Source organism: Trachemys scripta, chromosome 6 (genome assembly GCF_013100865.1).
Source record: "Trachemys scripta elegans isolate TJP31775 chromosome 6, CAS_Tse_1.0, whole genome shotgun sequence".
Classification (NCBI taxonomy): Eukaryota; Metazoa; Chordata; order Testudines; family Emydidae; genus Trachemys; species Trachemys scripta.
Window position 1 is genome coordinate 57,989,831 of NC_048303.1, and position 26,669 is coordinate 58,016,499.

At 40.5% G+C, this 26,669-nt stretch overlaps 2 protein-coding genes across 3 annotated transcripts in view; both read left to right on the forward strand.

The window, feature by feature from the left end:
* LOC117878885 (endoplasmic reticulum aminopeptidase 2-like) overlaps positions 1–20,434 on the forward strand; it is a 34,792-nt gene extending 14,358 nt beyond the window's left edge. For both annotated transcript variants that reach the window (XM_034773545.1, XM_034773544.1), the window contains exons 9-19: positions 2,920–3,051; positions 5,294–5,362; positions 7,023–7,201; positions 7,305–7,384; positions 9,731–9,911; positions 11,683–11,839; positions 12,140–12,324; positions 13,362–13,526; positions 14,370–14,510; positions 16,172–16,253; positions 18,044–20,434. In XM_034773545.1, the coding sequence (XP_034629436.1) occupies positions 2,920–3,051; positions 5,294–5,362; positions 7,023–7,201; positions 7,305–7,384; positions 9,731–9,911; positions 11,683–11,839; positions 12,140–12,324; positions 13,362–13,526; positions 14,370–14,510; positions 16,172–16,253; positions 18,044–18,190 (1,518 nt within the window). In that variant the 3' untranslated portion in view covers positions 18,191–20,434. The remainder of the gene's footprint in view (positions 1–2,919; positions 3,052–5,293; positions 5,363–7,022; positions 7,202–7,304; positions 7,385–9,730; positions 9,912–11,682; positions 11,840–12,139; positions 12,325–13,361; positions 13,527–14,369; positions 14,511–16,171; positions 16,254–18,043) is intronic.
* Positions 20,435–20,932: 498 nt separating this feature from the next.
* The window catches only part of LOC117878884 (endoplasmic reticulum aminopeptidase 2-like), a 33,654-nt gene continuing 27,917 nt past the window's right edge, over positions 20,933–26,669 (forward strand). Inside the window, exons 1-3 of the mRNA XM_034773542.1 lie at positions 20,933–21,132; positions 22,538–23,210; positions 25,389–25,527. Coding sequence (XP_034629433.1) covers positions 22,672–23,210; positions 25,389–25,527 — 678 coding nt within the window. The 5' untranslated portion in view covers positions 20,933–21,132; positions 22,538–22,671. The remainder of the gene's footprint in view (positions 21,133–22,537; positions 23,211–25,388; positions 25,528–26,669) is intronic.

The following is a 26,669-nucleotide window of genomic DNA, read 5'->3' on the forward strand; positions in this document are numbered from 1 at the left end:
GCCTTTATAAAAGAACAAAACGTGTGTGTATGGGGGGCAGGATTTAGGATTAAACTAAATCGTGTACGGCCCTCCAGAATGATGCTAAGCACCCTCACCTTCCACTGACACCGGAAGAATGGCAGCACCTTGCAAGATCACACCCTTATTAATTTTTTGACTAAAAGCACTTTAATAGCCTCGTATTATTCCATTGTAACAAATGTCAAAATGTCTGATCACTTTGTTGAGTAAAGGACTGAGCCATAAAGACTCAATCTTGCCTTTAGCGCCCAATGACTCCACTGGTAACTGGGGTATGCAGTGCTTTGTAATTCAAAGAGAGTTGCACATTGCAGGATTGTGCTCTAAAGTTTATAGAGAGAAAGAATTCAGCATTTCTCTCCATTTCTCTTAGTGAATATGGAATTTCCATCTGTAGTTTCTCATCTGTTCTATAAATTCTTAATTAAATCATCTTATAACAGTCAAAATAACTAAAGTACTTTGTTTATTTAATCTCGTTGTCTATGTGTAAGTTACAGCTTGGAGAGAAAAAGTGCTGATACTTAGGGAAAAAATGAGTGGTGACATTTTAGTTCCAAATGCTCTAAAATCTATCACTTTCTCACACCAGAGTGTTATAGTTGGTCTGCATTTAGTTGTCATAATACAGTTATATGCTTGGCCAAATTATTCTAAATGGTTATAATTTATGATCTGTCTACTGTGAAAGAAACTAAAATAATTAGCTAATAAAATAGTAACCTTACATGGGACAGCTGTTTGAACAATTTACAAGATTATATAGTTAATGTCTTCCTGTCAAGGGGTGGTCCCCTTGTGAGTCCTTTCAGGCCTTCACCACACCACAGCAGGCCACCACCTATAGTGCTATTTACATATATTTACACTCTCCCAGCCAGCTCCCCAACTTGCTCCTGGGGAAGGGAACAGAGCTAGCAGCAGCTCCTGACTCAGCGTACCCTGTTACGCTTCCCCACAGCATCTTAATGAAGGACATTTCCTGTTGGCTGTCTGTAAAAATCACCATAAAATATTTTAAACGTTTGGGGCCAGAAGGGAATATATGTGGGTAAAGCGAAGGCAAAATAGGAAGCTTGAAGATCAAATTTCAGCTTGAATTCTTTAACGTCCTGTTACATTGTTAGATTTCTTTTACATTAAAGAACAAAATCTCTCTGTCACGCTCTCTGAAGTAGCTCACAGCTATGAGTGTGAGGTTCAGGTCAGACTGTCAGAAAACAGGGCAGACACCCCAAACTGGCAGCATAGTCTGTAATTAGATTTCATCAAGCCAGTAACAAATGTGCACTCCTGGATTATTGTATTAAACTCACCATGGAGTCCCAAACAGCCCCTTTAGGTTCTCCAGTGCATCTTGCCACCCAGACAAACTAGACTTTGTGATGAAAGGTTATTAAAACCAAAAATCACCTCACATTAAGTTACTCCCAATCCCAAAGGATCAGTCAATGGATACTCTCGATTTTATACCAAAAACAACACTGGCAGCTAATTTCTCTAGTAAACTAACTAAAGATTTATTAGCTAAGAAAAAGAAATTAGAATTATTGAGAGGTTAAAGTAGGTAAAATACATTAACAGGTGAGTCAAAATTTGTAAATCCAAAATGATAACAGAGTTGTAGTAATCTGCTAGGTTTCCAAAAGTTCCTCAGGGTTACCCAGAGTAATTCTGAAGATCTCTGCCCACTTGTTCAGTATTCCACCCTGTCAGAATCCAAAACAGTTCAGAGATACAGAATCAATCCCTGGATCCATTCTTATAGTGTCTTTCCATGGAAGGCAGTCTGGCAGGTGTATTCATTCACTGCATGGGCTCTTCCTTTGTTGATTAAATGCAAACAGAGTCTGTGAATTTCCACTGTCTAACACAACGACCCATGCTTTGAAGTTACCAATCTTTTACATTTACAAGGCTCCAATTTTGTGTGATGAGTAGACATAATGTAAATACAATGTGAATTTTAAGTATAATTTTGAATTGGCAAGTGTATTTATTTTTATCTCTGCTTAGATTGTTGCTCAGCCTTTCATCAGGTTTGTCTTTCTCCTTTTTTTTCTCACGCTAGTTAAACTCCTTTTGACTGATCACCAAAAGCATTTTATTTCAGGCAGGATGCATAATTTCATCTGAGGTTACAACTCGTGCCGCTTTATTGGCCAGGGAGACTAAGTCCAGTCAGATATTACTTCGGGAGTCACATTCTGTGCTGATTTACACTCCATCCAATCCCAGTGAAGTCCATGGAGTTGAATGTGGCATAAATCAGCACTAAATTTAACCCTGAGGGGAAATTATTTTCTGCAGGGAGCTATATGGGAGCTGAGGAAGGACAAAATCCACCTTTCAAGCCCATGCGTGAGGCAAAGGCAGATCTGTAGCTACTTACTTTAGCATCTGGGTTAGAATAATGGTCATAGTCATAGTCCCTTATGCACCTGCTGCATGTGGGTTTGTGGTCACTAGTTCCACCTAAATACAGATCCACTGATCAAGTTTGCACCTCTTTCCTCACCTGCCTCAAAAACTCCCCTAAACACTGGGTTCGGAGGATCTAGTGCCAGGTCCATTTCTTCCATACACAGGTGATGCAGCATCCCCCTTGCATACCTTCTCTTTAGCTGTCCTTCCACCCATCAGAACCATAGTGCTTCTGTGGTGTTTGGGGCTTTCTACAACTCCTATTCTCATTGCACCCTCTGTGCTTTAGTTACAGTCAGCAGCCATCATCTTGAAATAACTTGTGGCCTTTCATCTTGGTGACTTTTCACCTTTTATGTTCTCAAAATTCTCCATGTGTTAACAATTTTGCATTGTTGTATAACATAGTTATAGCTATTTCAAGGCAGCTGGAATTTATATGCTGATTCAACTGTGTCAAATCATCTGCAGGGGGCTTGCATTCTGCACATGCTGCGGAACTTTCTGACTGAAGAGGTGTTCCAGAATGGAATAATTCATTACTTAAAGAAACACAGTTATAGTAATGCAAAGAATAATGATCTCTGGACCAGCTTGGCTAATGTAAGTTCCCTTCTTTTATTTTAGATAACATAAAGCACACACCTATACATATGCATCTGGGATGAAACTTACCCCCATGCAGACAGCTAGCACAAGGTCTATGTGCAGTTTAAATCCCATTTAAGCCTTGTTTTGAGGACACAAATAGTGTGTAGCTCTTGTGCTGTCTTTGTGCATCGGAGTGAATTTCACACCCCAGTGACTTTCTTGCACTCAGTCTCAATGTGAAGCTGTTCAGAAAGTCAGTCATTATAAATGGGCTTTTTTAAATCTTTAAGAGACTTAGAGAAAATGTTTACAAAATACAAATAGATTTAAAATTTGAGAGGCATGTTGGCAGAAACTCAGAGAGAAGAGAGCTGCAGAATGGAAGGGCATATTGATTGCGACTAATTCCTGTCAAAGTCAGCGCCTTGAGGGATTAGGTTGTAAGTATGGAGTTGGGAGAACAAATAAACACATTTCACTGTATATGTAACAATGTGAACTGTAATATTAGGAGCAAAAAAATTCATTAAATAGATTCAGCTGAGTTGAGGTGATGCCCTAAAGACTAGTAGAGCAATAATAAACTCCATACATCATTTGATACAATAGGAACTACTATTGTGCAAGGAATGATTTCAAATGTGGAGGAATTAGCAATGGGTACAAACGATTACTGCAGGGCAGTTCATCAGCTGAGTTTATGATGTGTCTTTGTTGGAATGATCATAAGACTTTAGGTGTCAAAGGTAATAGCAACCTTAGCATAATAATCCATTTGATAGAATAAAGGTCATATCTTGTACACTTTTTCCGATGACAAAAAGATAATGGGCATGTTCTTCAACTGCGTAAATGAGCATAACTTCATCAAAGCCAGTGGGGCTATGCCCATATTGACTAGATAAGGATCTAGTCCAGTGGCCAGATCAATCCCTGGTATAATTCCATTGACTTTAATGAAGTTTTTTATTCCTAATGCTTCTGTTTGCATGGTTACATGTACAATGTCGTGGATCTATTTGTTCTCTCAATTTCACAATGAAAGCCCAGCTTTTTCACAGTCTAATCATTAATGGGAAGTGCATCAAACAAAGTATTTGGCTGGGGTCAAACCCATAGACAAGGTTACCCAACAATGAAGTATCATCTATTGGATATACCAAGTTCAAGGAGAAAAAATTACCCAATATTCCATTCTGCAACCTAACTAACAACATTCATACAAACCAGGAAAAGTCAGCATCTCAGATGGGGGGGAGGAATGGCTCAGTGGTTTGAGCATTGGCCTACTAAATCCAGGGTTGTGAGTTCAATCCTTGAGGGGGCCATTTAGGGAACTGGGGTAAAAATCTGTCTGGGGATTGGTCCTGCTTTGAGCAGGGGGTTGGACTAGATGACCTCTTGAGGTCCCTTTTAACCCTGATATTCTATGATTCTATATAATAGAGTTGAGTATTATTAGCCAAGTAGTGAGTCACTTAATGGAAAGTAGAAAACAAGTGAGGACATGTGCAGTACAAACAGAAGAACACTGGGCCCAAGGAGAACTCTGAGCCTGAGGGGCTGTACAACACACCCAGGTCATATTTAAAAAAAGAAAAAAGAGGAAGCAAACTGGTTATGGTCTACTATAAAATATGTGAAGTCTGTAAAGATTACATCCAAAAACCAAGTCAGTAACTTCTAAACATTTTTTAAAAGATATGATTATAAGCAATGTCAAGTTTATTCACATCAAGAAGCTTTAGTCATAAAAATTTATTGGAATCAGCCTGCTACTTAACATCAGGACTAGGCAGCTGGAAATGGGCAGTCTGAACACTGAGTTATAGTGTCTACAGTTCTAGGCAAGAGATCAAAGAAATCAAAATTGCACAGGTGGGACTGTTGCTGGTGGTTGGGTGAATACTTGAGTGGGACCAAGTTTAAAGGGTGATTTACTGATCTAAACAGCAGTTGTACAAAGGGCAAATTCTGGATGTGACAGATTGTACCAGAAAATGACTTGAGAGGCATATTTCATGTTTTTCAGGGGCAATTTCACCAGAAGGTTTTGATAATTTGACTCAAAGTATTACTAAAGGCTTTAGAATGTTTCTTCAGGGATAACTGACTTTTAAGCATTGGTAACTGGCTGAGATTTTTTTCTTGCTGGATAACAATTGCTAACATTGAAATAAGAAATCAGGACTATAGTAAATGGTATTTTCAGTATGACTTGCTAATCCTGTTTTAAAAATGTGTATTTTTACAGACATGTTCAGAAGAGGACTTTACTTCTGGTAAATTTTGTTACAGCAAAAGTCAGGTGGCTAAGAATGCAGTGAGTACATATTGCTATCTGCTTTCTCTTTATTAGACTAGTACAGAAAGAACTAATCAGTTGCATCCTTGTAATTTAATCATTAATGTAGATCTGTCTTGAGCAGATACTTCAGCGTCCACTTCACTGACATTGTAGTTGTACTGAAGTAGGATGGAGTAAGATTGTATATCTGCTTTTCACTTGGGTCCCTTATAAAAATAGGATGTGTGTTTCATGAGGCAATCTCTGTGAGAAAAAAAATTGACTAAATAAACAACTGCAGATACTTAAATTTGTCAGGAAAAAAAGGAAAACAGCAGTGGCAAAGAAATAAAGACAAGGATGAGACTGCAGAAGGGCAACAAGGCTTTCTAATCAATTTAAAAGGACCCACTAAGCTCCACTGTCAAATATCGTCACATCAAATGACTTTAGCCAGGGCTTTGGAATGTGAGTGTAATAGACCATCATTTTACAGCCTGACGTGGCTGTGATCACTTGTGAAAGCAGGCTAGAAAATATCAACAACTTAAAAAGAAACTATCAGATCAGAGTGCATATGCGTGCGCACACATGAAAAAAGTGCCCTTACTTGTGTTACTGATAGCATTTCAGATGATTACAAATGCAAAAAAAAATTCTAATATACTTTTCACCATTTTTATTTAGAGTTTTTTTTTTTGTTTTGTTTTTTTTAAAGTATCTTGACTGAGTCAATTACCTTTGGGTATAAGTACAGGGGATTTGCTATTTGTACCTTTCACTCCAGTTTTTCTTGTGAGTGGGTGAAGCACATCTTTGCTCAAATCAAGAGTAGACTTTGCATTCTCGGTGTGTCCTCAACATCATCCCCGATGGAGTAAATCTGCTTTTGAGCAGGGGATGTCGTTGGGCAGCCACATAAGTGCAGTGTACCTGCTCTAGAGGTCGGGGTGTCCCTCTTCAAGATTCATGTGAAACTTAGTGGCACCTGCAGCGGCCCTGGGCCACCAGCCCTGAAGGGCAGACAATGTGGTTCTCAGTTTTTAACATGTATTAGGTCAGATTCACTGATACACTGTGGCTACTCTGCTCCTTTGGCCAATTAATCCAGGTTTACAGCTGTTTTGCATCACCTTTGCGGTACAATGCAACTGAAGTGTACTGATGAACCTGGTCCAACAGCTGTTCCACTGTTAGGCATAAAGCTTGGGTATAATTAGAAGAACAGAGTGTTCAACCTGACCTAGCACTGTTCTGTTATGCCTACAGAACCAGTTGTCATCTTGGCAGCATTGGAGACCCAGTCTATCCCAGGTTGATCTCTAGTACAATTGCTTCTTGGGTAGAGACATTTGTTCTGCCTTTTCAATGGGCCATCAAAGAGCCTCGTGATAAGGATGCAATGAATGAACCCCTTGCTTACACTGGTTTTAGATTGAAGGCGTCACTCCTGATGTACACCTGTGTAACAGAGAGGAGAATCAGTCTCACTATATTTATCTTGAAATTAAATACATATTTTTCTGAAGATTGCTAAAATATTTGTCCTTTTTTCCTTAAGGTATTTTGTGGATGTGCCTGTAATTTTAAAACAAATGACTAAGATCTTTTTGGACTTCAGAGTAGTATTTGATAATATCTGAAAAGTGACAGGTCATGTTGGGGTAAATAACTTTCTGTTTTGCACTTTTTTCAGCATATCTATTATGTTGATGAACGTTTTGATATCACAGAGATAATGAACACGTGGACACTCCAGAAAGGAATTCCATTGATTATTGTCGAACAAAATCAGAAGAGAATTAAAATAAGACAGGAACGCTTCTTGAAAGGCATTTTCCCACATGATCCTCAATGGGCCTCAATGCAGATTGGGTAAGTGCAGGCACATGCTGATGATGCTTGTAGAATTTGATTTACATATTTGAATCCCTATTGACATTTTGGTGTCATTTTACTGTTCTCTTCTCCTTTTTAGCTTCCTCTGGCATGTTCCCTTGACATACATCACAAGCCACTCCAAAACTATTGGAAGACATTTACTGAAGAATCACTCAGGTATAGATTGACTTGTCAATGTCCTGTTTTGTGTTGTAGACATACTTTCTTAATACGGCTCCTGCTTATACTGTAGTCCCTTAATTCTCATTTAAAAAAGAATCCCTGATCCCAGCATAGTTACAAATACAGGACCTTCCTGGAGAGTGGATCCCAGTTAATAGCAGTTGCTTGCATTTTCACATTGCTAGAAAATCTTTAATATGAAGATTAAAAAGGTGATTGTGTCTGCTTTTCTGTAAAGCCTCTTTTAGACATTTTAAAACTTATTTTTCCCTTTGGAAAAGGTCTTGTCATAATTATTTACTATGAAAGGGCCAAATTCTCCATTCTTTAATGAAGCAGAACTTCCATTGAAGGCAATTGGGGCACAGAGCACAGAAAACCCACAGCATAAGAATTAATATAGGGAACTGGAGAGCACTGGGATGGTTGCCTACATTTTTGTTAACTGAAAATTGTGGTAGATCAGGTGGGAAAACTGCAAGGTTCCTTCATAGCCACCATTTTAGAACAGGCATCATTTTAAGATTTTTTTTTTTTAAGCAACAATGAAGATCTTTAAAAAGCAACAGAGAGTCCTGTGGCACCTTTAACACTAACAGATGTATTGGAGCATAAGCTTTCGTGGGTGAATACCCACTTTGTCAGACACATGTAATGGAAATACCCACGAAAGCTTATGCTCCGATACATCTGTTAGTCTTAAATGTGCCACAGGACTCTCTGTTGCATTTTACAGATTCAGACTAGCACGGCTATCCCTCTGAATGAAGATCTTAAAATTTCCAAACCTTCTAGTCTACTAAACAGAATTCAAAACAGATGTGCTTACAGTTATTTTAAAACATCAAAAGTGCCCAAGGATACAAAATTACCACCACAATAGTGCAGTTTGTGAGAATTTCTAGGTCCCGTTATACAAGATCTTGATGATCTGGTAAATCTTCTCTGTGGTGCCATCTCCCCAATGGAAATTCCCCTTTAAGGACAGCACCTGACTGAAAGTTGAATTCCTTGATGTTGTGGCTCCAAAAAAGTGATCAGGATTGGGGGCCAGAGCTGCTGCAGAGTGTAAGGGTTTCCATGAGTGTGAACTTGGCTTCCAGCCAATCCACCTTAAGGGCAGATTTCCACAAATCTCACCTCCTCATGTAAGGATATGGGGAAATATGCATGAGGGAATTTCTTAGAGACTTACTTCCCATGAGCCACATCCCACAGGCTTTTGCGCAAGAGCTGGAGATCTGGACAGGCCACTTTGTATGATGGTTTGATTGCACCTTTACCAAAGGCACATCAATTAGTACATTTTAAATAGATGAGGGCTAGGAACTACGGATATATGTTCAGTTTAAATGTTGTAAATACTTCACTTTGGAGAAATGCTGCAAGTTGGCATTGTCCTCAGGTGTGGCTCCTCTCCTGCCTTCTCCCTGCAGAAACTGCCTTCACCCTGTCCTTTTATTTTAAGTTCCCTCTGCCCTTTTCACAAGAATCCCTATACAACATTCTGTTTAAAATGTTGACCTAGCTTTTGGCCCTCCCACCAGCGTCTGATGGGAATAGAGGTCTTCTGACTTTGAACCTCTGTGTGGCTAAGCTCGGCTAACCCCGTTTCTCCCTCTCACCCTTGCAATTCCTTCCTGTGCCTTTTCTTATCAATCCTGGGCTCCTGGGGTAATTGGTTCCACCAGCCAGCCTGATTGACTGATTACACCATCAGCTTTCTCTAGGGGAACTAATTAATATCAGAGTGATCAGAGTGCAGGCTCACCTGCTTGCACCCTACACTCTGTCACAGGCACTTAGAATAATCAAAGGCATTGAAGAACCAGACAGGTGTAATATTTCCCACCAATCCCACTTACTAATCAACATGGAGCTACATTTTTATTTTCTGCTTTATTTCTTCATATGAGTTACTATCAATGAAGCACTCAGGACCTGAAAACTTGTTAACTAGTACAACCTCTCTAGCAATACAGGAATCTGAATTCATGGTGAAATGCAAGGATCTACATCTGTCTCCAAGAATAGAGACTTAATTGGCTAAAATTTGCTATTAAAAATTATAGAAAACATTTGTGAAACAAGAAACATAACCTATGACCGTACACTAAAAATGTCTGGCTTTAAGATTTAATTGGCTCAACTATGTTTATGATCTGGACAGTTACTTATTAATTATGACTAATAAAAGGGCTTGAGGATTAATACCATGCAATCTTTCCATGGATTTCAGATCACCTTTCTGAAGTTTAGATATCCTGGAAGTATTTTTGGTCACATTAGAGAATGTCACTAAGAATGTTTAATTGTTTCAGTAACTTTTTCTGCTCTCAGATACCATAGAACTGGAAGAAGATGTCAATTGGGTAAAATTCAATGTGGACATGAATGGCTATTACATTGTGCACTACGAAGGGAATGGATGGGACACAATCAAACTGTTGAATCAGAACCACACGCTCTTCAGCTACAAGGACCGAGCCAATCTGATCCACAATGCATTTCAGCTAGTCAGGTAATAATTGTTCTTAAAAAAAAAATTCTTATGGCACAATTTGCAGCTGTCAGGACTTTGACTATGACCTCAAGGGCCAGATATTTTAAGGATCTCCCTCCCTGCAAGTTGAATTCCTCTCAGATGGATTTGTCTTCTCTGAGTTAAATTTCTTCATCACCCACCCTCTGATTGTTATTAATATAGCTCAATCCTTGCCTTTGATTGCACAAAATAGTTAGATATTTAACAAGGCACACATCTACAGGTTGGGGATGTCTCCACACAGAGCAGCACTGTTGTCTTCTTTTTCAAGTGAGATCTGTGCAAATTTCTTTCTCTGTCTCCCACTCTCCCTCCCACCTCCTTCTAAAAGACTTTCCCTTTGGCTGTCATGCATGGTGACATTAATTTAGCTGATATAAAATGGGGAAAGGAGCCCTGAAAGGAACATTGGGAATGGGGATACTGTTAACAGATGTACAAGGAGGTTCTGTCTCCTCCCTGCTTGCACTGAAGTGATTTGCATCCCAGTAGGTGCCCTGAAGGAGTAGTCCCACGCTCCTTTGCCCTCAGGGATTGCAGCAAAGAATGGCGGGATGTGCAAGGCAAGGGAGGCTTCTGGCATATTCATTCTTCATGCCCTTGCATAAGCATTAGTCATACCACGCTGGAAGAAGAGCAAGGGGCAATGGATGTGGCTCAATGAGGCCGCAACTTTATTCACTTAAAATGTCTGGGAGTACCTGGCAATACATTGTACAGTGCAGGTCATCATTCTCTCTTTAATCACTCCCACGTAATTTCCAACCTGGTCCCAGCTATCTTGCTGCTGGGACCCTGCCACGTTCCCCTCGTATGAGGATTAAGGCTAGAAAAGGAGGGTGGTTGGCTCCTCACCATACCAGACATAGGAGCTGCAAATTTCCCTTCCTCGGCTTCCTTAAGGGATGCTTTCTTTTAAATCCTTTTCCAATCCACTTTATCCAATGACTGTATCCTTCCATAACGAGTGCCTGCACTGGACGTCTGCCACAAGTTTTACGTACTATGTTCCTACATCATAACCTAACCTCCTGCCCCACCCCACCGGGTCCCAGACCCACTGCGGGAAAAGAAAACCCTGCCCACTCCCTTCCCACCCTGGCCATTCTGGCAATGAGAGAAAAATTCCTTCCCAGCCCCCAAGGAAATAGGGCGACTAGCATAATTCCCACAGCAGGTCATGAGGAAACTCTGTTCTTTTCAGATCCCACGGGTGGGAGGGTGAGTGCTGCTAGCCCAACCCATGTGAAAGACAGCTTCCACTGTTGCACGGGTGTAGATACTCCCCACTCTTCCAGTCAGCTGGAAGGGCAGTGCCCTCCTCTCCCGGGTCCAAACACTACTTGGTCTCTCTCCCCCCATGCCTGGCTCCATCCAGGTAAACAACCCGCAGACAAGGATCCAGCACATACAGTTGCAATGAGCACAATGTAGCCCTTAGATCCTAAGGTTCTTGTGGCAGGAATACACCTGTGTGTGCTTTGTAAAGTACTCTATACATCTGTGTTGCTCTTTAGGCAACAAATACTACTAATAACATTGCCACTCTTTTCCTTCCCTTAATATATCATTAGAAAGACAAGTATCAGAGGGGTAGCCGTGTTAGTCTGAATCTGTAAAAAGCAACAGAGGGTCCTGTGGCACCTTTGAGACGAACAGAAGTATTGGGAGCATAAGCTTTCGTGGGTAAGAACCTCACTACTTCAGATGAAAGACATTAACTTATTCCAAACAACCTCTTTCTCAGTGCAGGAAGGCTATCACTGGATAGAGCTCTTGATCTGACGCAATATCTCCAACATGAATCCAGTAACATAGTACTTCTGCAAGGCCTGGGTTACCTGGCAGGGATCTATCGCATGATGGAGAGAAGAAATATTTCCGATGTCACAGAAAGCCTCAAGGTTCACTGTTAAGAATCTAACCATATAGTTTTATGCATGTATTTGTTCATTAACTTTAATCTGTATTTGTTTTGATGACACTTCTTGGTGACACTGAAGAGTGGAAAGATGGATACCACCTTCTTTGTAACTAGAACAGCTGTTACCTGTTAATATAATTATGTATATTTTGATACACTTATGAAATATGGAAACACTGCTCTTAATGCAGAGTTTACTGCTTTTATTAGAACTTTGGAATATGCTCAGGATGGCAGATTTCATTGCTTGTAAATGAACTGTGCCATGTTCTCTCTGCAGCGGTACATCCTGCAGCATTTTAAGCTGGTGATTGACAGGCAGACCTGGAGTGATGAGGGCTCCATCTCCGATAGAATGCTACGTTCTGCTCTCCTCGAGCTTGCGTGTGATCTGCAATATCCTCCCTGTGTCCAGAAGGCAAATGAGCTTTTCAGCAAGTGGATGGAATCGGGTGGAAATTTAACGTAAATAATTTGTATTCTTCCTTATGTTCTTTTTTGCTTAGTTTTTTTTTTTTTTAACCGTACTTTTAGGTTGTTCTCCAACATAAGATTTGGAGAAAAAGCAATTTATTGTAAACTAAATAGGAAACTGTTGTTTCCTGAAATGAAACAGTAACAGAAAATCTTATGTTCTAGAGTAAAGGTGTTATATACATCATATTGTCATGTAACCCATGCTTACTCATTGTGCCTGTCTGTCCCTGTCTACTGGCTGGACCATACACAGGTCTAGGAGTCTGTACTGCCTTTGAGCTTACAGACCACAGTTTCTTAGCTCAGGCAGTAGCTCACAGTTTTAGACCCAGAGGTTCTGGGCTCAGTTCCCCATTGTTGACATCTCATCCAGGGCATTATATTACAGTAGCATAAAATCCTTTTCTGGCTAAGTACTCTTTAGCTGTTTGATATTTTCTTCCCACTTCGTTATTATTATTATTATTATTAATAATAGTAGTATTTTATTTATTATCTGTTTCGAGTAGCACTCACAATGTGCAAATTGCTGTAAAAACATAAAGGAAAGTATAGTCCCTGTTTTGAAAAAATTGACCCACTCTGGCCCTGATCCTGCATTGGGATCTACAAGTGAAGACCCCTGCATCCATGCAAAATTCCATTGATTTCAAGTGGACTCCATAGAGGAGAAGGGTCTGTGTCAGTATAAAGCAACAGAGAGTCCTGTGGCACCTTTAAGACTAACAGATGCATTGGAGCATAAGCTTTCATGGGTGAATGCCCACTTCGTCGGATGCATGGGCATTCACCCACGAAAGCTTATGCTCCAATACATCTATTAGTCTTAAAGGTGCCACAGGACTCTCTGTTGCTTTTTACAGATCCAGACTAACACAGCTACCCCTCTGATACTGTGTCAGTATAGTCCATTGTAAGATCAGGGCTTGCTTTTTCAGCCATTTAATTGACTTTAATTCAGCTATTAAAAACCCTACATCACAAATCTGAATAAAACTCTATTTCTTATATTCTTGATTATTTAGTAACGTTCCTTCTGATGTCCTGGAGACTGTGTATTCTGTTGGATCTAAAACAGCTGAAGGCTGGAATTTTCTTTTGGAGAGATATAAAGTGTCCATGTCTGGTGCTGAACAGGGAAAGATCTGTTCAGCTTTGGCAAGCTGCAAAGATGGTGCAAAACTAACAAGGTAGGAATTGTAACATGGGATGACTGTTTACTCACGTATTCTTCTTTCACTGTATAGTTAAATTGGTGCTCATGAATCTCAAAATGAACTAGTCAAAGCCTACTCATCTGAAAGTTGTAGCTGCTTGACACACGTTTTTACTTGTTTTTTATGTATACACCTTGATTTCTGAGCATGACAGAGAGGAAAGGTGGGTAAGGTAATATTTTTTTATTGAATAAACTTCTGTAAGTGAAAGGGACAAGCTTTTATTTTTGTTTCCACCAACAGAAGCTGGTCCACTAAAAGCTATTACCTTGCCCACCTTATCTCTCTAATATCCTGGGACCAACATGGCTACAACACCAGTGCAAACAACAATAGAGGACTCATGATATGCTAAATCTCTTAGGAAGATAATAGCAGCCATTTGTCCTTAAATGAATCCCTTATGAAAAGTTACAAACTGGATATATGTCTTTTTTTACTTCCCTATATACCTGTTTTCCATCATGATAATATGATAGTTAAGAGAATGAACAGGAAGAATCAATCTTCATCTGGCCTATTATTCCGAGCCACTGGTCCAAGGGAATAAGTGTTCAAAGCTGGTGTCAGGTTGTAGGGAGCCAGTAGCTATGAGCCCTTGAAGCATTTCATAATGTTTGAGATAAAACTGACAACGAGAAGTTACACAAAACAATTTCCTGTAAGTGCAAGTAACCAAGAAATACTTCATTTTTTTTATCCTGGCTGAGATCACATTAGAGACCTGATCTTTCAAAACTTGCTAGCATATATCCATATATAAATATATAACCTAGCCTTTTCTTGGTTTCCTGGGGCTGTTTTTTGATGCTTTAGGTTGCTGGAGCTTGCAATGGAGGGACATATTATCAAGACTCAAGATCTGTCATCAGTTATCTATAGTGTCAGCACAAATCCAGCTGGACAACATCTTGCATGGAAGTTTGTAAAGAAAAATTGGAGCAAACTGCTAGAAAAGTTAGTATTTGTAACTGACAAAAACTGATTTGTTTTTATTGGAAACAGCATGTTTAGGCCATGGGACTGAGAGTCAAGAGTGATAGTGTCTAGTCTCAGCTCTGCTGCTGACTCATTGTGTTACATTGGGCAAGGAACTTCACTGCCCCGTGACTCAGTTTCCCCTCTGAAAAAGGAGGATAATACTTAACCACCTTTGCACAGAGCTTTGAGATCTCTGAATGGAAAGTGCTATATAAATGCTGACTATCTCTGTTATATTGAGTTTTAACTTTTGAATTTTTGTCTTGATTTTGAAAAATTCTATTATAAAGATGAGCAAGCATCTGTAATTCCTCTTCTTAACTGAGTTTTCAATCTCAGAATCACTGATACTGGGTAGAGAAGAACTATAGTAAACTCAGGGAACCATGAGATGAAAAGTTGTGCTCTAATCCTGCATTATAAATAAATAAATAAATAAATTTTGGAGAGACATTGTGGAGAGACTATTCCAGAAAGTGTGAGGGAACAATAAAAAAAGCTATTGAGGCAGTGAGTGCACACTGCAGCCACAGAGCAGGCATTTAGGGCAGTCCTGCCTGCCTCTTCTCCTCACTGGCTGGAGAGCCCTGAATAAACAAGAACCTCTTCAGAGGTGGTGTAGTTAGAATATGCAAGTGAGTGCATTGGGTTCAACCTTGAGCTGGGAGAAATTTTTTGGACAAAACTTTTTTTTGGTGAAAAATGCAGATTTGGCAACACCAAAACTTCAAATTCTTGTTGGTTTTGCAGAATTGTTTTGATGTGGAAAAATACCAACCAAACAAAACATTTTAGAAAAAAAATGAAACTTTTTGTTTTGACATTTGTCAAACAAAATGTTTGGATATTTTAGTTTGAAACAACTTTTTGTTTGGAAATGTCCTTTAATTTTTATTTTATTTTTTTTAAACGTCACCAAAAGTCTCACAATTGAAACAAAGTATTTTGTTTTGAGTCCAATTTTGTTTTGAGTCCAATTCAACTCAAATAATTCTTTTCAACTTTTTGAGTTAATTCTTTTGAAACTTTTGGTGTGACCCAAAACAAATTTTAAAAAATGTATCTGAATTGTCAGCAAACCAAAATCTCAGTTATTCACACCTCTCTAGTCCAGACACTCCATGCGTAGCTGTGTAGTGGTTGCTGTATTCCAATGTGCAGGTGGGGTTGGGTCTAGGCTGAGCATGGGTAGGGGGTTCTGGATGTGTGACTGTGAGAGTCCACTTGCCATCCCTCTCCACTGATGAATGGGAAGTGGGGGCACAGCAGCTTTTTGACTAGCCCTGATGCTAAGGCAGTAGCTGCAGAGCAGTATTGCTGCCACTCCAAGGCCTGGAGAGAAGACTGTGGAAAGCTCCTAACAGCAGAAACACAGAAACCTATAATGGGGATTTACAGGAAAGACCGGAAATAATAGGCACATCCTCCCACTGGGGCTAAGCACTCAGCACTTCCAGGCACAAGAGACCAAGAATAGAAATTGAACCTGACTCTTGTGTGGCAATGAAGAGTAATATTTACAAGCCACTAGCCTGAACTGATATTAATATGTATTGCTATAGATACGTTTATTGCTACTAACATTTTACATGGAGATACATTAATAAGGTCTGTAATTTTCTCCTCTTTTTCCTCAGATTTCCTCTGGGGTCCTTCTCAATCAGAACGATTATAATTGGAGCAACAGCACAGTTTTCTTCAAAACAAGAGCTGGAAGAGGTTAGTCTGAGGCCAAAAGTAAAACAGGTGTCATCTGCATTCTCGTTGCTACTTAAATCATTGTCCTTCTTGCTGCATTTTGAGTTTTTGGATTTTTACTAGGTGTCAGCACGCTCTAAGTGTAAAGCCTCATAAGACTGTATTTGTGACAGAGGCAGGGTACTTTTGGTCCCAAGTACAATAAGAGGCTAGCTCCAGCTTCCCTGTGGATGCTGGGGAAAGAGCTATAAGAAGGGCTCATGGGAAGAGAGGACTGTGTGCCCAAGTATTGAGTGAACCCCAGGCTGAGTAAACTTATTAGGCTTGTTTTGCTTATTGAAATTGTTTTTTAAATTATGCCATTTACACCTGCTGATCAAAACTGCTTTATTTCTGCTCAGCCACCCCACCCAGTCTGCCCATGAAATATACTGTAATGTGTAAATGTTAGTGTTCAACTATATAAAATTGTATTGCAATCCAAGACCTGCCCCATACCATGTCCTCTAAAACGATCTCTGAGTGTTAGGTTTTGTTTTGTGAGTCAGTGGGAATTGCGGTTGTTGGGCACTTGGCAAGATTAGGCCCTAAAGGAATAATCTCCAACACCACTGCAAATAGTTTTAGAATTTCTCTAGAACTATACATCCCACTTTCATTTTGGCCTGATCCTGCACCTTTGAAATCAATGGGAACAGTGTTGGGTCCTGAATGTGGATTTCTATCATGTGAAATGTTCAAGTAGTGTAATGTGGCGCTTTATGTTTTGTACTGAGGCTTGGCTTTTGGCGTGATCTCCAGCACCGCACTAGGCCCCAGGTGGTGCCTCTTACCCCACTCCCCATCCCTCCAAAATATGTCCTTTGGCAAACACTGCAGAATGGAACCAGCCAGAGACTCTAACCAGTCTGGAAGTAGCCAAAGCAGGAACCTTGGGACATTCAGAGACCTTTCTACACCTTTTATTGCATTTCCTCTGCTCCTGTACTGATTGGCTGTTTGCTCCAAACCTCTCCCTCCTTCTTCACCTCAGCTTCACTCCACACCTGCCCTTATTCTCTTGTCTCCTGCCCTGTCCTCACTTCCCTTCCCTTTTCTTTCCATTTAGCTTATGCCCTCCTACATAAATCCACCCCCCAAAACATCATGTCACTAACATGAAGTTTGCTGCCATTACATTGTTCGTTCTGCTTGTGTGTTCTAACCCTCACTCTGCCCTGTGCCTGTCTCGTCTATTTAGATTTTAAGCTTTTCGGGGCATGGACTGTCTGCTACTCTGTTTGTGCAGTGCCTAGCACAATGGGGACCCATTCTCCATTGGTCCTTAACAATGCTTATTATGGCAGTGCTTGTTAATAATAAGTTCAGTGTGTCTCAGAGAAAACACAATGTAAATTGAGGTTATGGTCCAGGGTAGTAACACTGTACACTGAATCATGTTAGAGCTCTTTTTTAGGCTGTACACTCTTGGGACCAGGATTTATCACTTAGTTTTCTGTAAGTAGCATGCCTATGTAACCCACTGGTTAGTGTATGTTACAGGTCCTTCCGTGTGCCAGATCCGCAGAAGATATGTATTTGTTACAGCCCTAGCTAGGAAGCCTTGATTCTTTAGTCCAAGGTGTTGCAGCTCAGGCTTATAGCCCTGGAGGTCGCCCCTTCAGTCTCTAGTTTGTTGGCCAAGGTGGGGGCTGTCACACTTACAGATGTCACAATGGTAATAGTGAGCTTTTTCAAAAGTAAAAACTATCTCTAATGTCATTATTTTCTTCAGATCTGATCGTAACCTTTTTAATTGATATCTTATATAGGTGAAGTTGTTTTTTGAATCTGTAAAGGAGGAAGTGTCACAGCTGAGAGCACCCCAGATTGCCGTGGAGAATATTGAGAAGAATATAAAATGGCTGGAGAGAAATTTAGTTACATTAACAAAATGGATATTAGAGAATCTTAAGTAAAGCTGCTTGAGATCAGATGAAAGAGTGCGGTATTACTGTGTGCTTTAAAATAACACAATTAAAATCAAACTAGATATTTTTTCCTCTGAACAGGTGCATAATTGCTACAGTACTTTACTGAACATCAGTCTTGTTGAATTATGCAGTTCATTTAATGAAAACCTTCCTGACATCTGATCATTTATTTTTATGAAATTTGGACTGCCATGTTTACACTGGTTTTGCATTTGTCTTTATATGTGGTTCTGTTTGGATATTTAGGTGTTTAAGCCAATTGAAGGACTGTAGCTATAGACTTGGCAGAGTGTGTGTATGTGCATGTGTGTGTGTTTTTGATTTCACAAGAACCTCGTAAAATTAACTTTGAAGTCCCACGGTGGGATACATATGTAACTTAGGACTTCTACTAAATTTCTTAACAGCTGCATAGAACCTAGCCCTGCCACTGTGTGCCTTACTTATTGTTCTTAGTCAGTGATTTCCTCTGTTCCCTAAAAAAGCAACTTTCCCCAGGTTTTGCCTTTGGCAGTTTAAGAAACATAAAACAACTTCTATCAAAGACAAAATGCTGTGTAAGGGTCATGATAGATGAAAACAACTTAGTTTCATTTAAAAAAGCCTCACAATAAGCATATATCTATGTTTTTAGATTCCTCTAGCATAGAAATTGTATGTCTCTTAGGCAAATCCAAAATCAAGGATTTTTTTTAAGAGACCAAAATATTTCACAGGTGTGGGATAAATGTTTAGCTAAGAAACTGGAACAAAATACTACTGTATGTTTAGATAATATTGGAGACTGTGACATGAAACAAATTGTAATAAAAAATCCAACATTAAGCTTGACATCCTCAGGGAAGCAAATCTAGGACCCTTTTCGAAGGCTCTTGGTTGGCCCTCTTTCCTTCAAGGCCCAAGATTTAATGAGTGACTCCAAACCATGTCATACTGCTGTGCCAGGTGCACTGGGTAACAGAGAGGGTGGCCCAGATCCCCAAAGGTATTTGGGTGCCTATCTCTCATTGAAATCCATGGGAGTTAGGTGCCTATTTACTTTGGAGGATCTGGGCTTATGTCCTGAACTGGGATGTGTGTTCATGGAGGAAATTAGGAGAAATAGTAGACTGTGAGGATGGGGAATCTGCAATTGTCTGTGATAAAGGGGATCATGTCTTGATTCTCCATGGGGCTTAAGTTAACACTCCAGAACACTCTGTCAGCACATATCTTATACTTCACGCTGTGCAGCACTGGAGCATGAGCAGTACACAGCGCTATAGCAGCACAACTTTCAACCTGCCCTGGTCGAGCTGGGGAACTTCCATGCACTGGGGACTCCTGTGACTCTCATATAGTAGCATTGTCTGAATGAGTCCTGGTCTCAGGTCTACTATTTTACTGTTCGTTATCTTATGTTAAAACTAATGGGACTTGTGAGCAGGCCCTGAGAAAATATCTCACGGTTTAACCCTGCCTTATTTCAGTGGAAGTTGTGAGCATTCAGCACTGTGTAGGATTGGGCCCTCAAGAGTTTTAATTTGGAGTTGGGCTTTTTTTTCCTCAAACACACATTGTGGGATGAGTTAAGGACAGAGGATTAGCCTTACCTTTGAATTTCTAGGCTTTCTAGGGCTTGACACTTAAGTAAAATTCCATTGACAACAGCTGCCGTGCTGATCATTTCTGTTCTAAATATGGGACTGCCAGGCTGATCAGTGCATCGAAAACTGCATCGCTTAAATATCAATAAATTATAACTGATCTACTGTACCCGAGAGAGAAGCTTTGGAAGCATTTCTGTGGCAGTGACTGGTTCCATGGCTGCCACTACTAGCCACTATTGCTGTCTGGCAGTAGGAGTACCTGGAAAACTCTTTAAAATACCCACTATTCAGATCATTTGCATTCCCTAGATTTCACCCTTATATCGTTGCCATGTATTACCTCACATTACACTCTGCTCAGCCATAAGAGTTGGCTCACAGTGCTGAGTTGTGTGCATTTGTTTCTGAGCTATGCAGAAGGCTTTTGGAATAGCTACTGAGTAAACACTGTTTGTTGATCAATAGCACTTTTGCTTTTCTTTTTTGTTTGTTTTTGTAGAACTCAGCAACCTTTAGGACTGTGCCTTTACACTGCAAATCCCTGAGGCAAGGGGGGTGTCTTTCTTTTTGTACAAAGCCAACTACATTGTTGTTCAATAAATAAATAAATTCAGTCTGATGGGTTTTTTTTGTTTTTTTTGCTTTGCAGCTACTAGACTTTGAAATACTGGGGAGTTAATTCTGATTGGAGAATAGTTGCTTTATTTTCAAGTCAGTCATTATGGGCTACTGAATTCTTGAAATAAAAGCTCTTCCAGACAATAACACTTCTTAATAGACAAAAAAGAAAAAAACATACTTGCTTGTTTGTGACATGTGAAAACCAGCTTCCCAGATCAAATGGTTCCTATTGTCAGGATTAGTTTTCCACAGAGACTGGAAAACTCCTTGGAAATAAATGGGAACAGTAAATCAGTTATGACTGAAAGCTGTTTTCGATTTTTCTATCATAAGCCTATGATCTGTGGCTGCTATCAGTATAGGCTTTATTCACTCTGGTATTATAATTTTCTGTCTTACTGAAAGAGTTGGGGCACCATTGGTCATTGTGAAGGATTCTGTGCTGTTAAACCACACAAGATAGTAGGATGGGCGCACACAGCTTGCTTTGACTTAGTGTGATTATCATGAGCTGCATTTGGTGAACAAACTCCGGAAACCCCCTGGTGGCTGCCTCCGAGTGAAAACAAAAGTGAAAATAAAAGCAGCACAATTCAAGGCTGCAGAAGCAAATGGGAGATCGTGATATACAGACGTTTCCATGTGTTTGCTTTAAAAAAAATCTAAAGCTGTTTTTGCAGAAAAGATGTGATCAGACAGGAACATGCCATGGACCATGTAAGAGAGCAGCACTGAAGGGGGGGGGGGAAGGGAGCTGTGTGTGGGGAGGAGGGTTCATTCTGTGCTTGCGGAAGAAGCTCTGTTAGTAGAAACTACCTGTCATGGCTTTCCTGCTCCTATTTCAATACAGCCCTCAGCCATCTTTTAAACAACGTGGTGTATGTACCACATAGAAATATTCCACTTTCAATGCTTTAATATTTATTTTTTGGCCTGTTTTTCTTAAACTAATATAAATGAATCATTAAAAAAAATTAATGTGCAGTTTTTATTACAATCTTCTTTTAGGAGGTTTATTAAGCTGTCTTATTCTCTTTTGCAGCTTTCTAAACTTTCATGAGAGCGCTCCACTGTCCAGATACTTGCCTGCTAAACCACATGAATTAAGTGAGCAGAGAACCTTGCTTGAGCCCTCTGCCCCTTAGCAAATTGGCCACATTCACACCTCTGCAATTCCCGGTAGTTTAACCTTGATACAGTGGACAAGGGAACGATTTGGTACGAAGAGTGAGGTGGTCTCATAGACAGGCACCAACAACCATTTTAGCAGCTGCATAGCTGTCCAGAATGCAGCTGCTAAAATTACACCACTAAATAAAGATTTGCTGTGAGAAATGACACATTGCTGTGAGTACCTTATTCCACAAGTCCTGTCTCCAGGTTAAGAGGAAATAGATGTGGGAGTTGAAGTCTTCCTCTTGTCCCCTGCAAATATCATAATCTCAGACAAATGCAAAATTTTTCTTCCAGGTCTGCTGACCTTCAGGACCTGCTGTGAGGTATAGATTTTTAGGAAAGCTGACAATGAATGAAGCAAGTATCAAGGGTGCTTAGGGAAAGTGGGGAATAATTATTTTTTCTTGCTACATCTTTTTTTTATATAAACATTAACCCTACAGTATATTTATTTTGATATGTTGATCTAGGCTTCAATTCAGCAAGGCACTTAAGCACATGTTTAATTTCAAGCACATGAATAGTCTCTGCGGGGATAGGGCTTTATTGTATTTTCAAACAATTGTCTGAGGCACTTAGGGTACATCTACAGTGTGATAAAAGGCCCGGGTCGCAGCTGTGGCTGGCTTGGGCCTGCAGGGTTTGGGCTGCGGGGCTATACAATTACAGGGTAGACTTTCAGGTTTGGGCTGGAAGCTAAGCTCTATGCTCCAGCAGATGAGCCCCTTGAGCTTGAGTCAACTGACCCAGATCAGTGGCGGGGGGTTTTATTGCAATGTAGATACACCCATAGAGTTTCAAGTACCTCTTGTCATTTTAAACATTTAAATACATGTAAACTGAGCCTTCATTGTCTGTGTGGTTTATGCAGGAAGCTGGATTATTACAACTAAAGTGAGGCTCTGACTTTTCTTACAGTTAAGACACCTGTTTTATTTTTCTCTAGATGAGAATTCATTAATGGAAAACTACATTACTGCCAGTGCATGATGCATCCTAAGCAAACAATATTTTCAAGACCTGGAAGTTTTAGCCAGAAGAAGCTACAGTTTTTTCTTTTGTTCTAGAGAGGATCTTTCGATGCATGCATTTGCAATGGCTAGTCACTGTAGAATATGTTCACTGGTATTAGTGCTGCAGCTATTACACATTTATTCTCTGGGAATTTGTGGATTTAAACATCAAACAGGTAAAGACAATGTAACTTCCCCTACCAATGGCAAGCTATTTCCTTGGAATAAGATGAGGCTTCCTGATATGGTAGTCCCAATCCAATATGACCTCTGTGTTCACCCTAATCTTACTACTGTACATTTTACTGGACTGGAGAGGATAGAGATCTTTGTGAGAGAGAATACTAGATTTATCATCTTGCACAGCAAAGGCCTTGAAATCACCAGTGCAATTCTTCTGCCCAAAGATGACTTGGGGTCCAGTAAACCAGGAAAACAGCTTCAAGTTTTAGAACATCCTGCACATGAGCAAATTGCCCTGCAGGCTCCGGAAGTATTAACAGCTGGCCAGCGGTTCCTGGTTGTCATAGAGTTTCATGCAAGACTGGCGGATGGCTTTGATGGATTTTACAAAAGTACTTACAAAACTCGTGATGGGGAAACAAGGTAAGGAGTCTCTTTGAAGTTTTCTGGAGAGACAAGGTGGGTGAGGTAATATCTTTTATTGGACCAACTTCTGTTGGTGAGAGAGACACTTTCAAACCACACAGAGCTCTTCTTCAAGTCTCTAATATCTTGGTACTGACACAGCTACAACTACACTGAATAAAGTTTTATAGGTACTTATGCCCTGACCTCAAAGTTTTATTTTTGCCTTATATCACTGTTAATGGTAATTGTATGTTTTCCTGGGATGTGACCTGTATGAAAGCAAAGTGATTAGCCCCAACTTTCAGTGAAAATGCTAACTAAAAAGCAGAAGGCGTGCAGCTCAGGTGGGATCTGTGCAAAATCAGTCTGGGGGGAATTAGCTCCCTGAACAAAGAGCAGTATGGGGTTCTTCTCTTCTGTTGGGCTTGGGGCATGGTGTGCATTGCTCTGTTCAACAGGAACCCTGCTGGACCAATTAGGAGTGCTATTGCTGTGCTCTGAAGGGAGTCTGGTTCTGTTCTCTTGGGTCAGAGGAAGGACGGTAGCTGTTATGTGGTGCCTCAAAGGACTATACACTGGGGAGCAATAGGTGGCCATCTGTGAGTGATGGGAAAAGCCGTCCCTGAGCAAAAATTCAATGAAAGTGCGATGGATAAAAACGATAGCTGCAAAGTCTTGTATTACCTTGTATAGCTTTTGATTCCCAAGTTGAGGGCCTCACTTATATTGGATGGCTTAGATCAGCATTTCCCAAATGGGGGGTTGCGATATGTGTGTGCTGCGCGGTGAGAGGCGGCTGCATGCCTCGCCTCAGCCGGTTGCCACCACCTCACTGTGTGTGCCAAGCAGTGAGAGGTGCTGCGACTCCCGGAGGCACTCACTCTGCGCACCAAGGTGGCAGCGGCCAGCAGAGCGGGGTTTGCAGCTGCTGTTGTGCCAACCCTCCGGGCAGGAGGAGGGGCACTCACCTGCACCCGAAGGTACTAGCACCATTCAGGGCATTGTTTTTAGCAGCCTTTTTGCTTACAGGCAGCATTTCAAAATATACAATCTAGACTGGCTAAACCAGACTCTTACTAGATGAAGGCGAAAGTGGGGAAGGAAAAGGACTTGTGGGGAGGAGTCTTATATCCCAGGCGGTGGTCAAGATTTAGCCACAACAGTAGAGGTGCCTATCATGGCTATCATGACATTTTATGAACTTTCACTCACTTCTCTAAATTTGTAGACCCCATTATTACAACAGGCCTCCTTGGTTCAGTAACCCTGCCTGTGGGGCTCCCTTGTTGAGATCCTTATTGAGCAAAACAGGTAAGCACACACTTAGGTCCATCCCTTTTCAACAAAACACAATTCACGTGCTTTTTAAACAATTGCTTTGATTTAGTTTGTATGGGTGCCAGAATTATTATCTTTATCTGTGAGTCACAAAGCACATTCATTCAGTGTCAAAGGTCTCCTCAATTGAAGGTGTTAATTTATAAAAGCAAGTCACAAATCTGTTGATGAGCATTCCCGACTGAATGTAATCATGTAACTGTTGTCAGCACAGGGGCTGATTTTCATTTTTCCGGGTGGGTCCTCCTCTCCTGCTCTGCCCCAAGGCTCCACCTCGTCCTGCCCACACTCTGTCCCCTCCCCCCCAGCACCTTCCACCCATCACCGAACAGCTGATCGGTGGGTGGCTGTTGGGTATTGAGCACCCACTATTTTTCTTCTGTGGGTGCTCCAGCCTGGGGCAACCAAGGAGTCAGCACTTATGGTTGTCACAGTGACCAAACCTGATCAAGAAGTTTAGTTCTAAATTATTTAAAGTTACATCTACCAGCTGACCAATTCTGTAAAATAGTCATGGTGCCTGCAATATACATTTCCCCCCACGACACGCGCATCTATTATTTTTCCTTCTGGGTAACAAATGGATTTCAAGTGATAATGTACAATTGGGTACTGACACTGGAACAAAGTGGGCAGAGATCCCAAAACATTCAAGAAAATCTATAATTTTTACTGGTATTTGAGCCATATTTTAACCAATAAAAAAAGCATAAAAGTACTGTTTAGAAACTCTATTCTTATAACACTTGCTATATCAAGGTCTAAACCTGTTGCAGCCTAAGATACAAAATTAGTGTCATTCTTGATTTCATGTTTAACTTGGATGAATTTGTTTCTGTATGTTATGTCTCACAGGATAATAGCTACTACGGATTTTGAGCCTACCTCAGCAAGAATGGCTTTTCCATGCTTCGATGAACCATCTTTCAAAGCCAACTTTGCCATCACGATAAGGAGAGAAAGAAAACACATTGCATTATCCAACATGCCAAAGGTAAGATTTTGTTAAAGGATTGATGATGTAGTCACATTAACCGCTCTTAATGTTCAGTTCCTAATTCTTATTTTTGATTAACTGAAGTTCTGTTCAGGAAATGTTTTTTCCTGCTGAAAATTTAGATAAAAATGAAAAAAAATGTTTTTGTTGATATTTTCAGGAGAAAATATCAAATGTTTATCCAAAAAACAAAACTCCCCAACTGAAACTGTTGATAGTTTTCAGTTTTCCAATTTTCTGATGAGAAATATCAAAACTTTTTGAGGAAAGCAGACCCTTTCCATGAAAATATTTTAGTCAAAAATTCAATTTTTCATCGGAAAAATGATTTTGAAAGAAAATTTTAGACCGGCCCTGTGTAAAACAGAATACATTGTAGACCAAAGACAACCTTGTGCTGCAAAGCCTTATGGATTTGGTCAACTACGTGCACCTGTATAGTTCTGTTGAAGTCAATGGGACTATTCATATGTGTATAGCTAATCACTTATGTAAGTGTAGCAGCAGTGTACCCAGTTTGGCACTGGGCTTGTCCACTGCCTTAGTTTACCTTCTTCCTTAGTCAATCAGATGCCCACAACTGGAGCCTTTTTATCAACTCATCTTTTTGGGTATCTGGTTTCTTAATATAAATTAACAGCTGAGCTTTACATTGTTCAGCTCTCATCCCCAGGGTCACTCGTTCCTTCCAGCCCTTTGCCAGGGCATCACCATCCTTATAGTCCATTTTCCTTATATTCTTCCCTCCTAGGCTTCACAGTCCCTTACAGCGCTTTCCTTCTCGGGCTTTCCCGCTGTGGGCTCCCCCTCCTTGCAGGTCTCTCACCCTTCTAAGCTAAGCCAAGCCATATATTTCCCTAATATCCAGCAGTGGGTCTCCTGGCTGTCACATGACCTTGCAGGACTACAGTTCCCCAGATCACTCAGGATGTGTGCCAACAGGCTTGCTTTTAAAAGGGCCAAGCTTTGGAACAGAGTTGACTGGCTCTGGGCCACCATTACCCTTCAAGAGGAAAGACTATCTTGTTCAGAATCGGGGCCCACAACTTTAAGCTCCTCAGTGCAGGGACTTTATCATCATATTTGTATGGGCAGGGTCTAGCACACTGTTGTTGCTGCCAGCATGCAAATAATGAATA